At 42.0% G+C, this 15933-nt stretch overlaps 3 protein-coding genes across 3 annotated transcripts; 2 read left to right on the top strand and 1 right to left on the bottom strand.

Annotated features, from left to right (window-relative positions):
* The first annotated feature begins 330 nt into the window (after positions 1-330).
* Positions 331-4140, top strand: ptpdc1b (protein tyrosine phosphatase domain containing 1b). Its single transcript, XM_028409553.1, has 10 exons — positions 331-481; positions 809-890; positions 1223-1388; positions 1499-1579; positions 1695-1813; positions 1892-2029; positions 2185-3200; positions 3295-3477; positions 3570-3680; positions 3775-4140. The coding sequence occupies exons 2-10, from the start codon at positions 845-847 to the stop codon at positions 3895-3897; spliced, it is 1983 nt and encodes a 660-aa protein (XP_028265354.1). The 5' UTR covers positions 331-481; positions 809-844; the 3' UTR covers positions 3898-4140.
* A 204-nt stretch (positions 4141-4344) lies between these two features.
* fbxw12 (F-box and WD repeat domain containing 12) lies at positions 4345-7190 on the bottom strand. Its single transcript, XM_028409554.1, has 10 exons — positions 6996-7190; positions 6881-6918; positions 6631-6797; positions 6427-6551; positions 5778-5984; positions 5542-5706; positions 5255-5465; positions 4932-5113; positions 4706-4836; positions 4345-4619 (listed from the first exon to the last, which is right to left on the bottom strand). Exons 1-10 carry the CDS (start codon positions 7092-7094, stop codon positions 4520-4522), a joined length of 1425 nt encoding a protein of 474 aa, XP_028265355.1. The 5' UTR covers positions 7095-7190; the 3' UTR covers positions 4345-4519.
* A 556-nt stretch (positions 7191-7746) lies between these two features.
* wnt7ab (wingless-type MMTV integration site family, member 7Ab) lies at positions 7747-14768 on the top strand. The gene is made up of 4 exons (XM_028409555.1): positions 7747-8085; positions 8615-8841; positions 11157-11428; positions 13148-14768. The coding sequence occupies exons 1-4, from the start codon at positions 8015-8017 to the stop codon at positions 13628-13630; spliced, it is 1053 nt and encodes a 350-aa protein (XP_028265356.1). The 5' UTR covers positions 7747-8014; the 3' UTR covers positions 13631-14768.
* The last annotated feature ends 1165 nt before the right edge of the window (positions 14769-15933 follow it).

The raw sequence follows: 15933 nt of genomic DNA on the forward strand, positions 1-15933 counted from the left end.
ATGTTTGAGTTTTTGTTGAGGAGTGGGTGCTCTTTATACCTGCACATAATAAGATTAGCAGTCTAAGCTGCGAGGAGTCAGAAATAGCCGTATAGTCAGAGCTGCACAGTGAAAGCAGAAATCTGTGTGAGGTGCTAATTAAACAAAAAAAAAAAACACAATGTATAATGCCTTCTGAGTCATTATGGATGTGACTGTAATTCTATTAATTCCATGCCCTGATTTGACCCCCTGACCTTAGTAAGGTACATGGTGTCTCAGAAGGGAGCACACATGACACTGGTGTTGCCCCACCTCACTACGCGGAGATAATCTGAGACGAATCAAATCAAGTGATTCAGGATTGACTTTCCTCAGAGCTAGAGAGGGAAAGAAAACGTCAGAGCTGTGGCGATAGACGCCAGAAATGCTGGCAAGTGTGCTTGTGAATCACTGGTGTCCTAAGATGGTGGTTTAAAACATCTTGTCTCAGCTATTAAAGGTAAGTTCTCCATTTTGTTTGTTTATCTATTGTTAGATTGATTGTACTTTTTCATGTTAGCTTGCTTAAAGTTTTATTAAAAGTCTAATAATAGTGTCTGCTTGAAACTTGACTTGGTTTATGATGTTGATTTTTGACTGTTAAACATTGTTTTCTAAGGTATAAAAACATTTTAAGACTTTGAAGAAATGAAGACGTATTGTAACTCCAGATAACAACATGCTTATTCATGAAAACATTTGCCAGAATTCAAAACTATGTCTATATCACCAGATCTTTACAAAATGTGTGCAATGTAGGGTAAACAAGGTACATGTGTGTGTTCAGGCTCTGCTATGACCATCAGCCTGAGTGTTTGTTCATATGGATTTCCATATAAAGACAGCGGGTGGATCTCTAATGGAATACAGTAAGTAATAATAATACAAACAATTCTGAAATAAAATGTAGAAGGTTAACGGTGGTCTTGTGGTCAGTTCCAATCGTGTTTTTGCACTAAAATGCATTTAAAAGAGAAGCTGTAATTCCCTGTTGACAGACTTGCAAGGCCAGACAAGGATTAGACACTTCTAAGTGTACAATCACCACTGATGATCTTAACTATTTAGATGTTATAGCACAGCCTTAATACTGTACTGCACCTCACAGTTTTAGATGTTTGGGATACAACAAATCTGATTTCATATTAAATATTGTTGTAACCACATTTTTCTGTTTCTCTTCCCTCTATAATATCCACAGTCAGAGCCCCCAGATCAAAATACACACTAGTTGGTGAAGCTGTACGCTATGTCATCCCTGAGCATATGCAATGTTCAATGGGCTGTGGAGGTCCAGCCTGCAAGTATGACAACCCAAGTTACTGGAGTGAAGAAAACCAGGCAATCAAAGGGCTCTACTCATCCTGGTACTCATGCTCCTTATGTCTCAGCCGACAGTTTTACAATTGATCTGTATCAAACTTCCTAAGCCATGTTTGAACTGGATTTCTGTGTTCATCTCACTGCTTTTTTTCAGGGTTACTGATCATCTTCTTGCCATGTCCAGACCTTCCACAGAAATCATTGAGAAGTATAACATTATTGATCAGTTCACAAGGTAAGGATGTCATAGTTTTGTTGTAGAAGCTTCCAGAGGTTTTCCGGTGAAGAATGCACAGAGAAACTAAAAATAATGAAGTGTTCAGTTCTTTTTTGTTTGTGTTTGTGCGCAGGAATGGCATTAAAACAGTGATCAACCTACAGATTCCTGGTGAACATGCCAGCTGTGGAAATCCACTGGAGCCAGAGAGTGGCTTTTCATACCACCCTGAGGTCTTCATGGAAAACAACAGTAAATATTTTATGCAATACTCAAGACTGACTGTGAGTACTGTAGAAGAAAGGTAACTTAACATTGTCACCATTTCAGTTTATTTCTACAACTATGGCTGGACTGACTATGGAGTGGCCAATCTCACTACAGTACTGGACATGGTGAAGGTTATGGCCTTTGCTCTGCAGGAGGGGAAGATAGCAGTTCACTGTCATGCTGGTCTCGGCAGAACAGGTCGATGTTTTTTTTTTTGTTTTTTTTTTAATATGAAGCATTGTAAAGGGTCTAAATGTGAGAATCAGAAGACCCTTGTCAACTAAACTGTCAACTGTGTGATGATTTTTCTGCACAACCTGTCACAAACTAAACGTTCTTTTCTTACCCAGCAGGTGTGCTAATAGCATGTTTCTTGGCCTATGCTACCAGAATGACTGCAAACCAGGCTATTTTATATGTACGTGCCAAACGCCCCAATTCCATCCAGACCCGTGGTCAGCTGCGTTGTGTCAGAGAGTTTGTTCAGTTTCTTGCTCCTTTACGGAGTGTGTTTTCCTGTGCTGAGCCGCGATTCAACCCAGTCACCCTGACTCAGTTCCTGAACCGTCAGAGACACGTGCTGCACGGCCCTGAGAGGAAGAAGCTGAGGCACCTTCCAAAGCTCATCCAGCTGGTATGTAGGCTGCTGGTGGACATTGCAGAGAACAGACAAGTGATTGAAGAGGATATTTTGGAGGCTCCTGATTTACAGGACTTAGAAATGACTCTCAGCATCATTGAGTCAAACCCAGAGTTACTTACAAAAGAGCCTCGCTTACCAGGTACGCCCACCTTACCCAGACACTTCAATGAGCCACCCATCTTCTACCACCGCAAAAGTCTCAGCTACAGTGAGACTGACTTGCGACGGTTGGGCTCACAACTAAACCTCCTCACACAACCTCTGACCTCATCACAGAGTAATGTCGAAATGTCAGTTTCTCCACCTAAAGCAACTAACCCTGCAGCTAAAGTTTGGAACAGCAACATGTCTGATATGTCTCATGGCTCAACGGGCTCACTTTGGCAAGTCAAGAATGCAGAACACCAAAAAGATGGAACCCTTGTGCTAAAGAAAGCGAAGAAGGAACCAATCCAACGAAGTGGTTCTGTGGGAAACAACGAACCTACTAAAAAGGGCAGCATGCTGTCCAGGTGGAAGGCAGAGCTGAGAGAGGAGCTAGCAATGAATGGGTTAAAGACTACACACAAGGAAGACGAGCATTCAGAAAAATCAGAGGTGCCCTTCATCACCTTGCAGTCGGAGTTGTCATTGGAGAGCAAGAGGCTGCTAGTGGCACAGGCCCTCGCAGTGGACCTGTTTCTTGATGGAGAACAGGAGCACAAGAGCAAAGTTTTGTCCTGGCAGGTAACTAACCCACAAACAGAGTGAATGCACCTACAAATGTATAAATTAGTGCAGACCCATAGAGTGACTGAAATCAATGTCTAATTGTGTGCAGTCTGAGCTGAACCAGGGCGGTGCATGGGAAAGGCTGTGTATGGAACGGGACCCGTTCATCCTCACTGGACTCATGTGGACATGGCTGGAGCAGCTCAAAGAGCCAGTCATCTCCACCCAGGACGCCAAAGACCTGAACCCTGACAACACTGATGCTGAAACCGTCCTCAACACACTCGAACAGGTTAGACTGCTACTCTTTACAGATGCAGCAATACCATGCTAAATTTGGCCTGGTAATGTTTTAACATAACCCTCCCTGTCATCTCCTGTTAGGCCCCTAAAGAAACATTAACATGCATACTAGAATGCATGGCTAACATGCTGTTAATACCAGAGGAGGTGGAAAATGCATTCCTGTATCGTACTGTTAAGGCTTTCACCCGGGTAAGACAATTAATACAGATAATTTTTTGGGAGTCATCTCATCAATGTTATCATCAATAATGTATGAATTTAATCCCTGTGTTTATTTTAACAGATCAATATTAATACAGAAGATGGGAACAAAGTGTATGAGTCCATGACTGCGGTTTTAAGGAGCGTCCTTGAGGACATGAGATTGAAATATATGCTAATAGAATCCACATCTCCATTTCTTTAACACAAACACTGTTCATACAATATGTGTTAATTATTTTGTGCCTTTGTTTAAAAAACTATAGGTAGTTTATTGGCACTAATATTTAACAAACTTGCCTCAGTGTTATTTTACCTTAATAGAGAGGGGAGGTAATACCTTGAAGAACATATGATCAGGATATTTACTGCAACACATTATGCCTTAATCCTGGTAACACACCTATATAAACTTATATAATGTTAATAAAACTGAACATTTCTGGTTCTAGTGGTCTGTGCTTACTGCATGTGTTGTGAAGTTCTCGCTTAAGGCTATTTATGCCGACGAAAAACGCTATTATTCTGTTCATTTAACACAAACAGTCATGTGAGCGATGCAAAAAGATAAGAGTGCTTGTGTAATTTGTGTCTACATTATTTTATTGATTAACACCCAATTCTGGCCAGCATTGTTTTTTTAAAACACACCTTTAAAACATCCTGCTTTCATGTGCAGTTAAGCATGTTGCTCACACAGCCTATTAGTGCCTTTATAGTGCCATAGTATAGTAATCTCTATTACTTTACATTCATGTTACATTCTTACCAAAGAAACGGCTGGCTCACACAAGAAGCATGCAGGCATGTGCACGGAGCTCTGAGGCTCAGGAGGTGAAAGAATACGCTTTCAATACGTCCTTTCCGTCTTTCCCTGCTACTGAGGCCACGATGCTCGAGAAGTCACAGGCGACATGAGTGAACCCTCTACAACAGGTATAATGGTGCAAAATCAGCTTACAAATGGTTATTGCAAGCAAATATGGCTTATTAAATACTACAGCATGCAGTACCTGGACACTGTGTGCGAGCCTCCCAGAAAGTGGTATCGGCTCTCCAGGGTCAACCCCTGGTCTCTGTCATTTTGCCAGGTCAGCACCCGTAAGGAAAGGTCCTGAGATGCTGTCACCACACGGAAGCTGTCCTGTAAATAAGGAGACAATAAAAAAAAAAACACCACTTACTGTGTTCTTTTTACATAAAAAGCAATAACAGGTGAGGGCATGTTGTTCTGCCTACCACACAAATAGAAGAGATGGGCATAATATGATCTTTAAAGCTAGCAAGCAGGGCTCCTTTCAGTGAGTAGACCCATAGCTGTTCACCCGCTGCCAGCACGATGCAGTTGCTGTCTTTGGCCTCTAGAAGGACAGCTGAGGACCAGGTGTTCAGAGACAAGGGGAAGGACTCCACCTGCTGGACTGAAATAGAGGAGATGCTGAAAGACAGGTGACTTTATCATGCTTTCAAATATTCTCAGGTTTCTGTTGTGTAATTTAAAAGTCACATAAAACCCTGTTTCCAGAAAATCTTGTTGGCAGTCATCATGTTTCAGTCCTCACCTTGTATCTCTGACTTGTACCTTGTCTTTTTAATACTGATATCGAAGACACTGAGGGCTTTGTCGTTTCTTTGCCCATTGTGATGGACGACGGCCAGTCTGGCAGGCTGAGTAGGGATGAAGACAGCGGCCTGGCACCCAGTGACTGGCACAGACTGGCACAGAGGATCCTCATCATCAGACGAAGAGGTCAAACTCTCAGTGTAAATCACCTGGAGACACACCAAAGTGCAGAAACTTGTAAAAACATCAGGAAACACGTGTATAAAGTCAAAGACAACAAGATACCTTTGGACTTAAATCATCATTGTCCTTGGTTCCAGCTACGATCCATTTCTTGTTAGGTGAAATCAGGAGTGTGTTGACTCTAAAGATGTCGCACACAGTTACGCTGGCCTTTTTAGTCAAAGTAACATCTGCTAGCGTGCACACAGATCCCTGGTTAGTTCCAACCTGCAAGAGAATATAATGACTAAAAAGTATTTTCATCACCTTGAAATCTGAAGCAAGCCCATTATACTTACAGCCAGAAACCACGTGTTGTTCAGATTGTACTGCAGTAATGTGCAGTGTGGAGATCCAGTGGAAAAGGAGGCCACCTCCTGACCAGTCTGACCCTGCCAGGCCTTAATGATGCCAGTAGAGTCTGCTGTGATCACAACTTCATGCTGTTCATCACTTATGATCCCTGTCAGAGGACTCTGCACAGGACTGCACCACAGGAGCTCACCCTGAGGGAACAAGTGCATGCATGGATCAGGGACATTGCTCTCAGCCGAACTCCAAACACAGTGGGAGGGAGGGCCGAGAGCCGAATACATTCAAACAGGCTCATTCAAACACTGTCACTGACATTTATGGCCTCTCTTTGTGGCACTTGAGATCTAAAAAAAAATAAAAATACCTTTTGCTTACTGTTGGATAGTCTGACTGATGGCAATGATAAAAATATATAATTTTTCCACATTTAGCTCCAAAGTAGATTGAGGAACGTTTTACAGAGTCATAATGCTGCACGGCAACAACAATAAATCACTAATAGGACTGATCAATAGACTTAAACATGGAGCGTGATACAGTTCAAATAATGACCACAGGTGTCACTTTAATGTCGACATGTTCCATGCTTTCTTTGCAGTGGTTGAGATGTTAAACCTGACTGGAGGCACTCACATTCTGGATGTTCCATGCACGGACTGTTCCATCAGAGGAAGCACTGCAGACTGTGGCACAGCTGTTCCAAAGGTCTGGACATTGGTTTGATTTACTCTGCAAGTAAACCAACCCCACCACGCTGCCTGGTGGACAAAGAGGTTAGACACAAACTTCAGACTAGATGTGTGAGGCTCTGTGGAAAGAGAAGGATGGAGATCATACCTGTGTGCCCTCTGAGGCTTTTGCAGGTGTAACCTCCTGACCGACCTTTCGTCATCTTCATCTCCAAGTAGGATCGTCGCAGGAAGTATTTCTTCCACGATTGATTCACCTCTTCACCTCCCAAAACAGCGAGGTTACAGAAGCTCCAGCGCTGCAGACACATCCTCCTGAAGAGTGGACACAGACACGGGATGTTTACATTAGTTATTATTATTCCACACGCCAAAAGTGGAGAAGACACAAAACTCACCTCCACAACCAAGGCGTCTCCGCAGCTTCATGCCAATCCTAAAAGTATCACAGACGCAGCAAATCAGTTTTTAGGGAGTTATTTCAACTCTCTGAGCTACTTCCGGACTCCTTACCTTACACACACATGACGCACTGATCAAGCCATCCTCATTCAGAAAAGTAAAAATATGAATGAGGCAGTCATCGATCAGGTGTGGGTGATCAGAATCCATACTGGCAGCCAGATTAGTTAATAATTCTTCGGAGATATTCTCTGTACGAAAGCAGCTAGGGATGTGCCAAGTTTGTGCCACCTACGGTAAGAGCGCAGGGACATGCAGGAGGGTGGGGTCAGGCCTGAGTTGCAATGCCTTTGCTGCGCCACCAGATGTCGCTATTATAAAAGGAAGGTGATCCGGAAAAGCGTCTCAGATGAGGGTGCACAACAGGTAGCACGCACCAGATGGATAGAATGAGTCTGATTTTGAGCACATAGTAAAAAATAAACACCGAAACACACATTACAATAAAGTCGAGAAAATATGGATGATTCCTCACTTATAGAATAATTAAGGAGCACAATATTTGAATGATAGTTTCCCCTTTGCTTTCTGATGTTCCAGTAAACTTGAAATTCAAATGTTAAAACATGTTCTTATTGTGAGCCCTGACCCACTTTATAACCAACTAAATAATCAGTCAAGGTGAATTCACAGCAGAGCGCTCTCTCTCTCTCTCTCTCTCTCTCTCTCTCTATGTGTCAGCCCTGGCGGGATTCTTTAGCAGGGCCCCATGTCTCCTGTGCCTCCTGTGAACACGCCCCAGATAGATGAGGCAGATATATAGCTAAGACCTGCGGGTAGCCGAGGAACTGTGAGACACAGATTATCGCACTCGCTCACCCCAAGGGTTACCTGTGACACCCTCGCAATGACAAGAGGGGCCCAGCGAAAAGGGGCTACGTAAAAAAAAGAGGAGAATTTGGATAATATCCTAGTCGGCGATTTGTAAAAGTTTCCCGAGATTTTTTTTTTATGCTTTTCGTCATTTTGGACTTCCTTGGAGTTACCTGAGGTGGGATCGAGCGGAGAATAGGCGAACCGAGTTATTAATCAGCCACGAATCGTTGCATGAACCTGAGAGCTGGGCCGCAATGAGTCGGAGAACGCGACGCTGGATTTTAAGAGTTTTACTTTGTTTAGGAATTCTTTACTTGAAAATAGGGTGAGTTGCGTTTGTTTGAACTTTCATTATTTTCAAACGCAAAGGATTTTTTAATAACAAGTGACAAACCAAACTTTTAGCTGCGGTTGGTCCTCTAAAAACGGCCGCTGTGCCCCATCTTTCCTCCAAAGTAGTTAATCTTAAATAAGAAAAATGAAAAGTAAAGTGAGACTCGTCGCATCAGCGTGTTTTCAACTTAATGATGCCTCCTTCATCACCTTTAACTGATGGCGGAACGTTCACTGACATAATTATTAACAGTGTGCCACAGTAATACAGGCACGGAAAGAGCTGCATCAACAGCTTACACCTAATGTAAAATGAAACAAATACTTTGGGTAATAACATTTACTGTTTAAAACAAACATCCAGTCTGTTTCTCACAGGGAGGATCTAAATATTTAGATCTCTCTTCTAACAAAACAGAAGTTATGTATTATTTAAACTTAAAATATAAACAATAAAATATAAGTGTAGATTTTCGGCTCATGGCTTCTTCCTCTCGGTCTTGTTCATCTTCCATTCACAGTGGCTTCTCGTCGGTGGTGGCCCTAGGTGCGAGTATAATCTGTAACAAGATCCCTGGTTTGGCCCCCAGACAACGGATTATCTGCCAGAGTCGCCCCGATGCCATTATCGTCATCGGAGAGGGAGCCCAAATGGGCATCAACGAGTGTCAGTTTCAGTTCAGAAACGGGCGCTGGAACTGCTCTGCGCTTGGAGAGAGGACTGTCTTCGGAAAAGAGTTGAAAGTGGGTATGTTGCTGTCTGTTAAAGTTTTGTTTACTATCTGGAATTTTTTTGCATTTCTCATCCATATACAGAATTGATCAGTCACTTAATGCACTGACGCGTAATTTGTCCACGTTGTGCGTAAAATACGCACAACCTCTACCTTTGACTTTCTGTGACTTTCCATTCAGACAAGTGTTTGTACAAAATACAGAAGCTGATCCGTGCTAAATTTGGGCTCATGTATTGATTCAATATTAACAGATGCGTTGGAAATGTCGTTTCCTTATTGTATTTTATCTCCAGGGGTATCTGCACATGACATGAATCATCTTCTGCCCTGCATTATTGCACCCATAGTACAAGGAGCATCCCTTAAGGAGCCAGTGTCATTTACATCAGGCCTAGTTTTGCTCCAGACTTTTCATTGAGCTGGGCTTTCTGAGCATGTATAAAAGGTATCTGAAGCCAGCATTGTAACAAAGCTCTTGTGAATGTTGGCAGCCTTTCTTTTCAGGCCGGCAGAGTCTCCGGAGACACATTTTCACTGGTCTTTATCCTGTCTAGTGATGGGTGCTGTGGCTTTCACTGTAAGGATGTAGATCTTACCACGGGTATAAGTTACAGTGAGGAGAAGCCAAGAGGAAAGCATGACTGAAAGTACTAAATTAGAGAAACAAATTAGTCAGAATCAAGGGTCCTTCCACAGAGGCAAAACGTTTCCTGTGGAGAGGGATTAACTTCAGAAGATGCTCAAATTTTGTCTCGGATTTTCTGGCTTGTTTGTTGGCTTCTATTGCATGATAAGGTGATGACAGAGGTACCAGGGAAAACTAACAGTATTTAATTAACATCTTTTACCTAATAGTGTGGTTATAGTGAAAGAAAATAATTTTAAATACCTTAAACGAATATTGAATATGAAAAAACACCCTGCTACACAATGGTCATTACATTAGCATATAGGCCAGCTGTTTGAGGCCATCTTGCCTGCTGCTATTGGAAAAAAAGGATTATCTGTTCATGCTTCTGACATGAAAACAGTCCTTTTTGACAGCCTGTTCCTTTATGAATGAGTGGTTTTAGCCAATCAAGAGTTTTGCTCTGTGTTTTCAAGAGAAGAGTTTAAGTCTATGGCTTGGACAGCCATACCAAATAGATTGGTTTCACTGATCAGATTAGCGTAGAAGGCGAACGGTTGTAAATGAATACCATTGTTGATGCCCAGGCTGAGTGGAGCTGTGCAGCTTTTAGTTGTTGTTCCTAAAGCAAAGGACCAGGGAGCCAACATAATGCTTTTATGGGGAATGCAAGGTGCACCAGGTCCACGTAAAGAGGCTGAGAGGTTCATGTGTGATAGTGAGCCGCCACTCCCCGTTCTGCTTAGACAGGTTTTTGAAAATTTGTTCCCCCTTCCATCTCTCATTACAAGGTAATGAAGAATTCATACCATCGCTTGTGGTGAACCTGTGCACTCAGAACTGTAGGGGAAAAATTAACAACGGTGAAGTCAGAACTGACTGACTGCTCTGACACACCTTCTTTTTTGGCTCAGAGCCCGTCGAGCCTATAAAAACGTCCACATAATTGATGCCTCAATATGAACTTTTTTTTTTCAATGGCAAGGGCACACATCCAAGATGTTTATCAAAAAACACAGCAGCTTTACGCGGTGAGCCGGGTGGCCGGAAGAAGAAGCTACAACGTTTGTTTTGAACAAACAGCGACAAGAGTTTATTTACACATAGATGGTGTAATCAGCAGTTTCCTCTTTGCATGATAGTGAATCATACATCTAAACATTAGGGACATTCTGAGTAAAGATGCACACGCTCACTGCATTATCGGCTGTTTTAGGATTGTATGAGTGTGTTGCTGTCCTCCGTTATCTGCCCCTGCCTCTGGCTCCTGTCAGATTAACCTTTAGTGATTTGTCGATATTTCCGTGTGTGTAAATGATTTGTTAACCAGACTTGGGTTTAGATAAAAGCAGAATGAAGATTCTGATGTCACTGCCTTATGAGTTTACACAGAACGGTGACAGTTTCTGAGTGGATCAATAGCCTTCCTTGCCGACAACCCTCTTATTCATACAGCTTTGTTGACTATACCTGCCAGCAGACATTTTGGTTCACAGACAGGACAGTTTCCAGGTCAGGTTTCAAAACACTGCAGCCCTTTAGTCATATGTCAAGTAAGACTATGATGTAAGCACCCATGGCGTTAATAATTGATATCTTTTACCTATAAAAAAATTGAAAATCTCATTTTATCTTTTTCCTTTTTTCACACAACCTGCTGCATTTCATTCATCAGCTTTTCATCTCTACTCCTCCTAGGCAGTAAAGAGGCTGCGTTCACCTACGCCATCATCGCCGCAGGAGTGGCCCACGCCATCACAGCAGCCTGCACACAGGGTAACCTGAGCGACTGCAGCTGTGACAAAGAGAAGCAGGGTTTCTACAGCAAAGACCAAGGATGGAAGTGGGGAGGCTGCTCTGCAGACATCAGCTACGGCTTGGGTTTCTCCAAAGTATTTATTGACGCTCGGGAAGTGAAGCAGAATGCAAGGACGCTGATGAACCTCCACAATAACGAGGTTGGACGCAAGGTAAGACGAATGCATGACGGTGAAGTGGCTGGTCTCAGTGTCAGTATCTGCCATGCTTTGGTGTGGGCAAACCATGCCAACGCTCTGGGCAGTGAAGCCAAGCTTAAACAAGATGGGGAATAAAAGGCCTGCTTTTAGAAGAAGAGTCGACTAAGTGGCAGGGTTTGATTACAGCCCAGATCTCTGCACTGAAAACAGATTGACACTGTACAAAAAGGCATTAGCCCGGTCCCCCCTCATGTTTTGCACCACTGGGACAGTATACAGTTACCTTTATGACAATCCCCACCCACAAGTTTTCTAACAGCACAAAGCCCACATCAGGTGTGGTGTGCTTGCACATCCACCCCAGGGGTGTTTACAGTTTGGTGACTTGGGCATGATGAGAAATCTGTGTCCTCTGAAGTACAATCAATAATGTAATCTTCATATTAAGACAAAATCAATTTTGACTCTAAGCCAAACGGACTGTCCCTTCCTGGTGCCAGACATTAATAAAATAATAATTCTTTTATATATAACATGGAGCAAAGCATATATTACAAGACTGAAACAAAACGAGGGAAGAAAACTAAACAGTTTGCTGTTTCTGCATGCATGGCTGCAAAACACTGCAGAGCAACAAAGAGACTCCAGTAGGTCTAGAAGTTAGAGACTGGGTGGAATAAATGTGCCCAAGTGAGTTGGTGAAGGATAAAGAAGCTGCTTTACCCACATTAACCCATATCCTCTGTCTCTGTCTGCCTCTGCCAAAATCGCCTGATTCACACAACTAACACGTCCAACACGGTTCCTGAAAGCCTCACAGATCATTTTCCACATGCGTTTCAGCACCATGAATCCCAATTGGCTTATCTGGAAGAGTCTAAATTGTCTTTCGCCGATTCAGACGTCGAGCGGTTTCACTTATTTCCCTTTCTTTTGGCTAGAAAATAGACTCTCTGTTTTGATTGTTACCCCTCCTTTATTTATGCTAATCAAACGCAGTGACACCGAGGACGTCCCAGACGTCCAGACAATGGCTGTCACAAGTGTTGGTCACAGAACAACTGATGGATTAGGGAGCTGAAGCCAAGGTTTTTTTTTCATGAAGTGGTTTGCTTTTTGTTTCTGGTTCACACGTCTGCATTTGGGTTTTTTTTTTTTACCGTTAAAGTTTACTTGCCAAGTACACAGAGGCATCAGTTTCTTGCCTTTCAGAGATTCAGCATACCAAACAGCTCGTATTTTAGAGGAAAAAAAGGAAATTGCAATTGACCTTGTTGCTTAAGAAAACTCTGCTTCAGTCAATGGCACTTCTCATTGTCATCAACTGAGGCTTTAGCAGTAATCCTAGTCACTCGGCACCTTGTACAGTCACTCTTGACATTTGTGTGTTGTGTGTGGTAACTACATACACAGAGCCTGAAATCTGATACATTATTTTGGCTTCTGTGTGTACGGTATCACACTGCTATGTGGTGGGGCTGAGGTTTAATCCCCAACACTAGTGTATTTGTCAGTCACGTTTGTCGCTTGCGTTGAAGTGAAAGAGACAGCAGGATTTTAGAATATTGTTTACAATATCAACAAATACAGCATGATCAGATTTAACAGGATAAATCATTTTAATCTGGCTCCGTTAACGTATTATATGAGGACAACTGTCACTCATCACTGGAGTGGTTTTTACAGATACCAGCCGTTACTACTTTACTAAGTTGTTTTTTGTGTGTATAGATCCTGGAGAAGAACATGCGACTGGAATGCAAGTGTCATGGTGTCTCAGGCTCCTGCACCACCAAAACCTGCTGGACTACACTTCCCAAGTTTCGCGAGCTTGGCTACATTCTCAAGGAGAAATATGCCCATGCCGTGCACGTGGAACCGGTCAAAGCCAGCCGCAACAAGCGCCCAAAATTCCTCAAGATCAAGAAGCCTTACTCTTACCGGAAGCCCATGGATACAGACCTGGTGTACATTGACAAGTCACCTAATTACTGCGAGGCGGATCCTGTGACAGGGAGCTTAGGAACGCATGGGAGGGTGTGCAACAAGACTATGATGCAGCACATTAGCGGCTGTGACTTGATGTGTTGCGGGCGGGGATACAACACACACCAGTACTCCCGCGTGTGGCAGTGCAACTGCAAGTTCCTATGGTGCTGCTACGTTAAATGCAACACCTGCAGTGAGAGGACAGAGGTGTACACATGCAAATGAGAATATTTATTGGATGCACGGTGTGTGTGTATGTGTGTGTATTTGAAGATGTATGAGTGTGTTTTCATGGACAAATTATACTAGAAGGGCTGCTTTTGCAGTCCTAATGAGGAACTAAGCTGAAGAAGGGGCGTCATGATACTTTTGCACACAAAGCTCTTCACCCCTCTTCTTGGATGCTTTGTTGGGTTGCGGTGTGGAAACAGCCGAACAAAGGAGAGAATAAGAAACAAGACTGTAGACAGGGTGACCACAGTGTGAGTCACTCCAGCAAAATGTCAAGACCCCTAAGCTATATGGACATGTACGCTGACATTTTTGACTGTTTGGACTTGCCAATGAATTATGGTGGTTGTGATGCTGGGCAGGACACACTGCTGTAGTTCTCACGCCCGCTCTGTGCACAGGTGACAGCCATTTGGAATATTTAACACACTGTATTTAGAGAATGAAAATAATTAATATTAATTTATTCTATAAAGAACTACTGATTTTGTCCATTATGGATCAAACAAAATAACTATATGTCATGAGTTTATTAAAGCAATCAAAACTTGGTTAACACACTGGATCTTGAATCTGCCTGGAATAATGTGTCATGTTGTAGAATAATGTTGTAACTGACCTTCTCGTGTCTTCTGCCTGTTTGCTGCTAGTCTAGAAAATCCCTCTGTGTTGAGGTAGAAGGCTGTATTGACCGTCTTCATTGACTCACTTCAAGCTAAACTGGAATTATTTGCTGATCAAAAAGAAAGTAAAGAAAAAAAACATACACATACACACAAAGGCACATTTTCCATGTTTGGTTAAACTTTGGTTAATAGAGTATATTTTGTAAAAGCCTATTTTTATATGAATGTTTTATTTATATCTTTTGCATTATTCAATGTCTCATTCTGACACTACCACCTGTTTTTAAACCCCCTGTGAGGAAAAAAAAGCTGATATATGTTATGTTGGCCCCCAGCTGTCACTGCCACGGTTGTATATTGTAAGTGATAGAGACTGTTTATATGTGTCTGTGTTCAAACCTGTGTGTTTACTGCATTTCATGACTACTACTGATGGAATACAGGAACAGAATAACACTAACAAGACGGGACTTCTGTCATTGCTTTCTCACACATTTACCACCACTCCGACCATGATGAAACAAATGCAAATAGCATAAAGAAATGAGGATAACATTTACAACCTTAAAGGATGGATTGCTGTGTAAAATGGCAATAAAAACCCAAAGTAGATCATTTCATTTAAACGTTAACAAAGACAATATATCAGCTGTTAAAGCTTCTTCTTCTTCTTTTCAGAGAATATTTGCTTATTTTGCATTTGATGCCAGCAAAAGAGGCATGTTTACTACTGTGCTGCCACTGACAGGACTATTTGTTATAAGCTATGTATAGTGACACATTTTCACTGGGTAACACTGCTGGACTGCAGGCAGGCAAGTTAAGCACCCGGACTCCTACAACTGAGCGATGCTACTGAGATACATGCAGGATGTGGTGTGGCATCTGGATCCATAATATGATGCCTTAAAACTTGCGTCTTTACATGTAACTTCACAGATGTGCAAGTTGCCAATACTCTATCTACTAATGTCCCCCAGTATCTCTTATCATAAATGCTGGCTAATACTGAGCTGGATGCTTCCCTCTCCTCTCAGGCCAAGGTGATGCAGAGGTCCATGATTTCCACAAATTTCAGACTTGGATTGGTCAGACTACAGATAATTTAAATACACTTTGACATGTTTAAAACATTTTTTAATACAGTTCTGTCTGAGGGTCCACAAATTATGGCCTGTCAGAGCTGGTCTCATGATTCTATATAATGTAGGTAAATCCAGAAATTCTTTACAAGTTTACATAATCCTAATTTGTTGAACTACTTCTCTGCCCATTTTTCTCCACAGATGCTGTCTCTATACCTACATATACCTATTCTTGTGGCGGCATCAAACTCTCAATGCCCACATATTTTGTCAGAATACATACATTAATAAATAAAATGTCTTTATTTCAAAGTATGGTACTATGTTGTCTTTGTTCTGTTTTCAGTTAAATATAAGGTTTACATAATCATTGCACGTTTTAGCTGTGTATATTTTAGTACATTTTTAAATAGTTGTGCTTGCACAGTTGTGATGCTGTAAATAACTGCTCATTAATAATTGTAGATTGCCATAAATGAGTGTAGCAGTGAAGCTGTTTAACTTTTATGGTATAAATTACTTTAATAGCTCATTAAATAAGAACCAAATGAGTCATTACATTTACTCTTAAATAAACATAAAAGTA

This window comes from Parambassis ranga, chromosome 7 (assembly GCF_900634625.1).
Source record: "Parambassis ranga chromosome 7, fParRan2.1, whole genome shotgun sequence".
NCBI lineage: Eukaryota > Metazoa > Chordata > Actinopteri > Ambassidae > Parambassis > Parambassis ranga.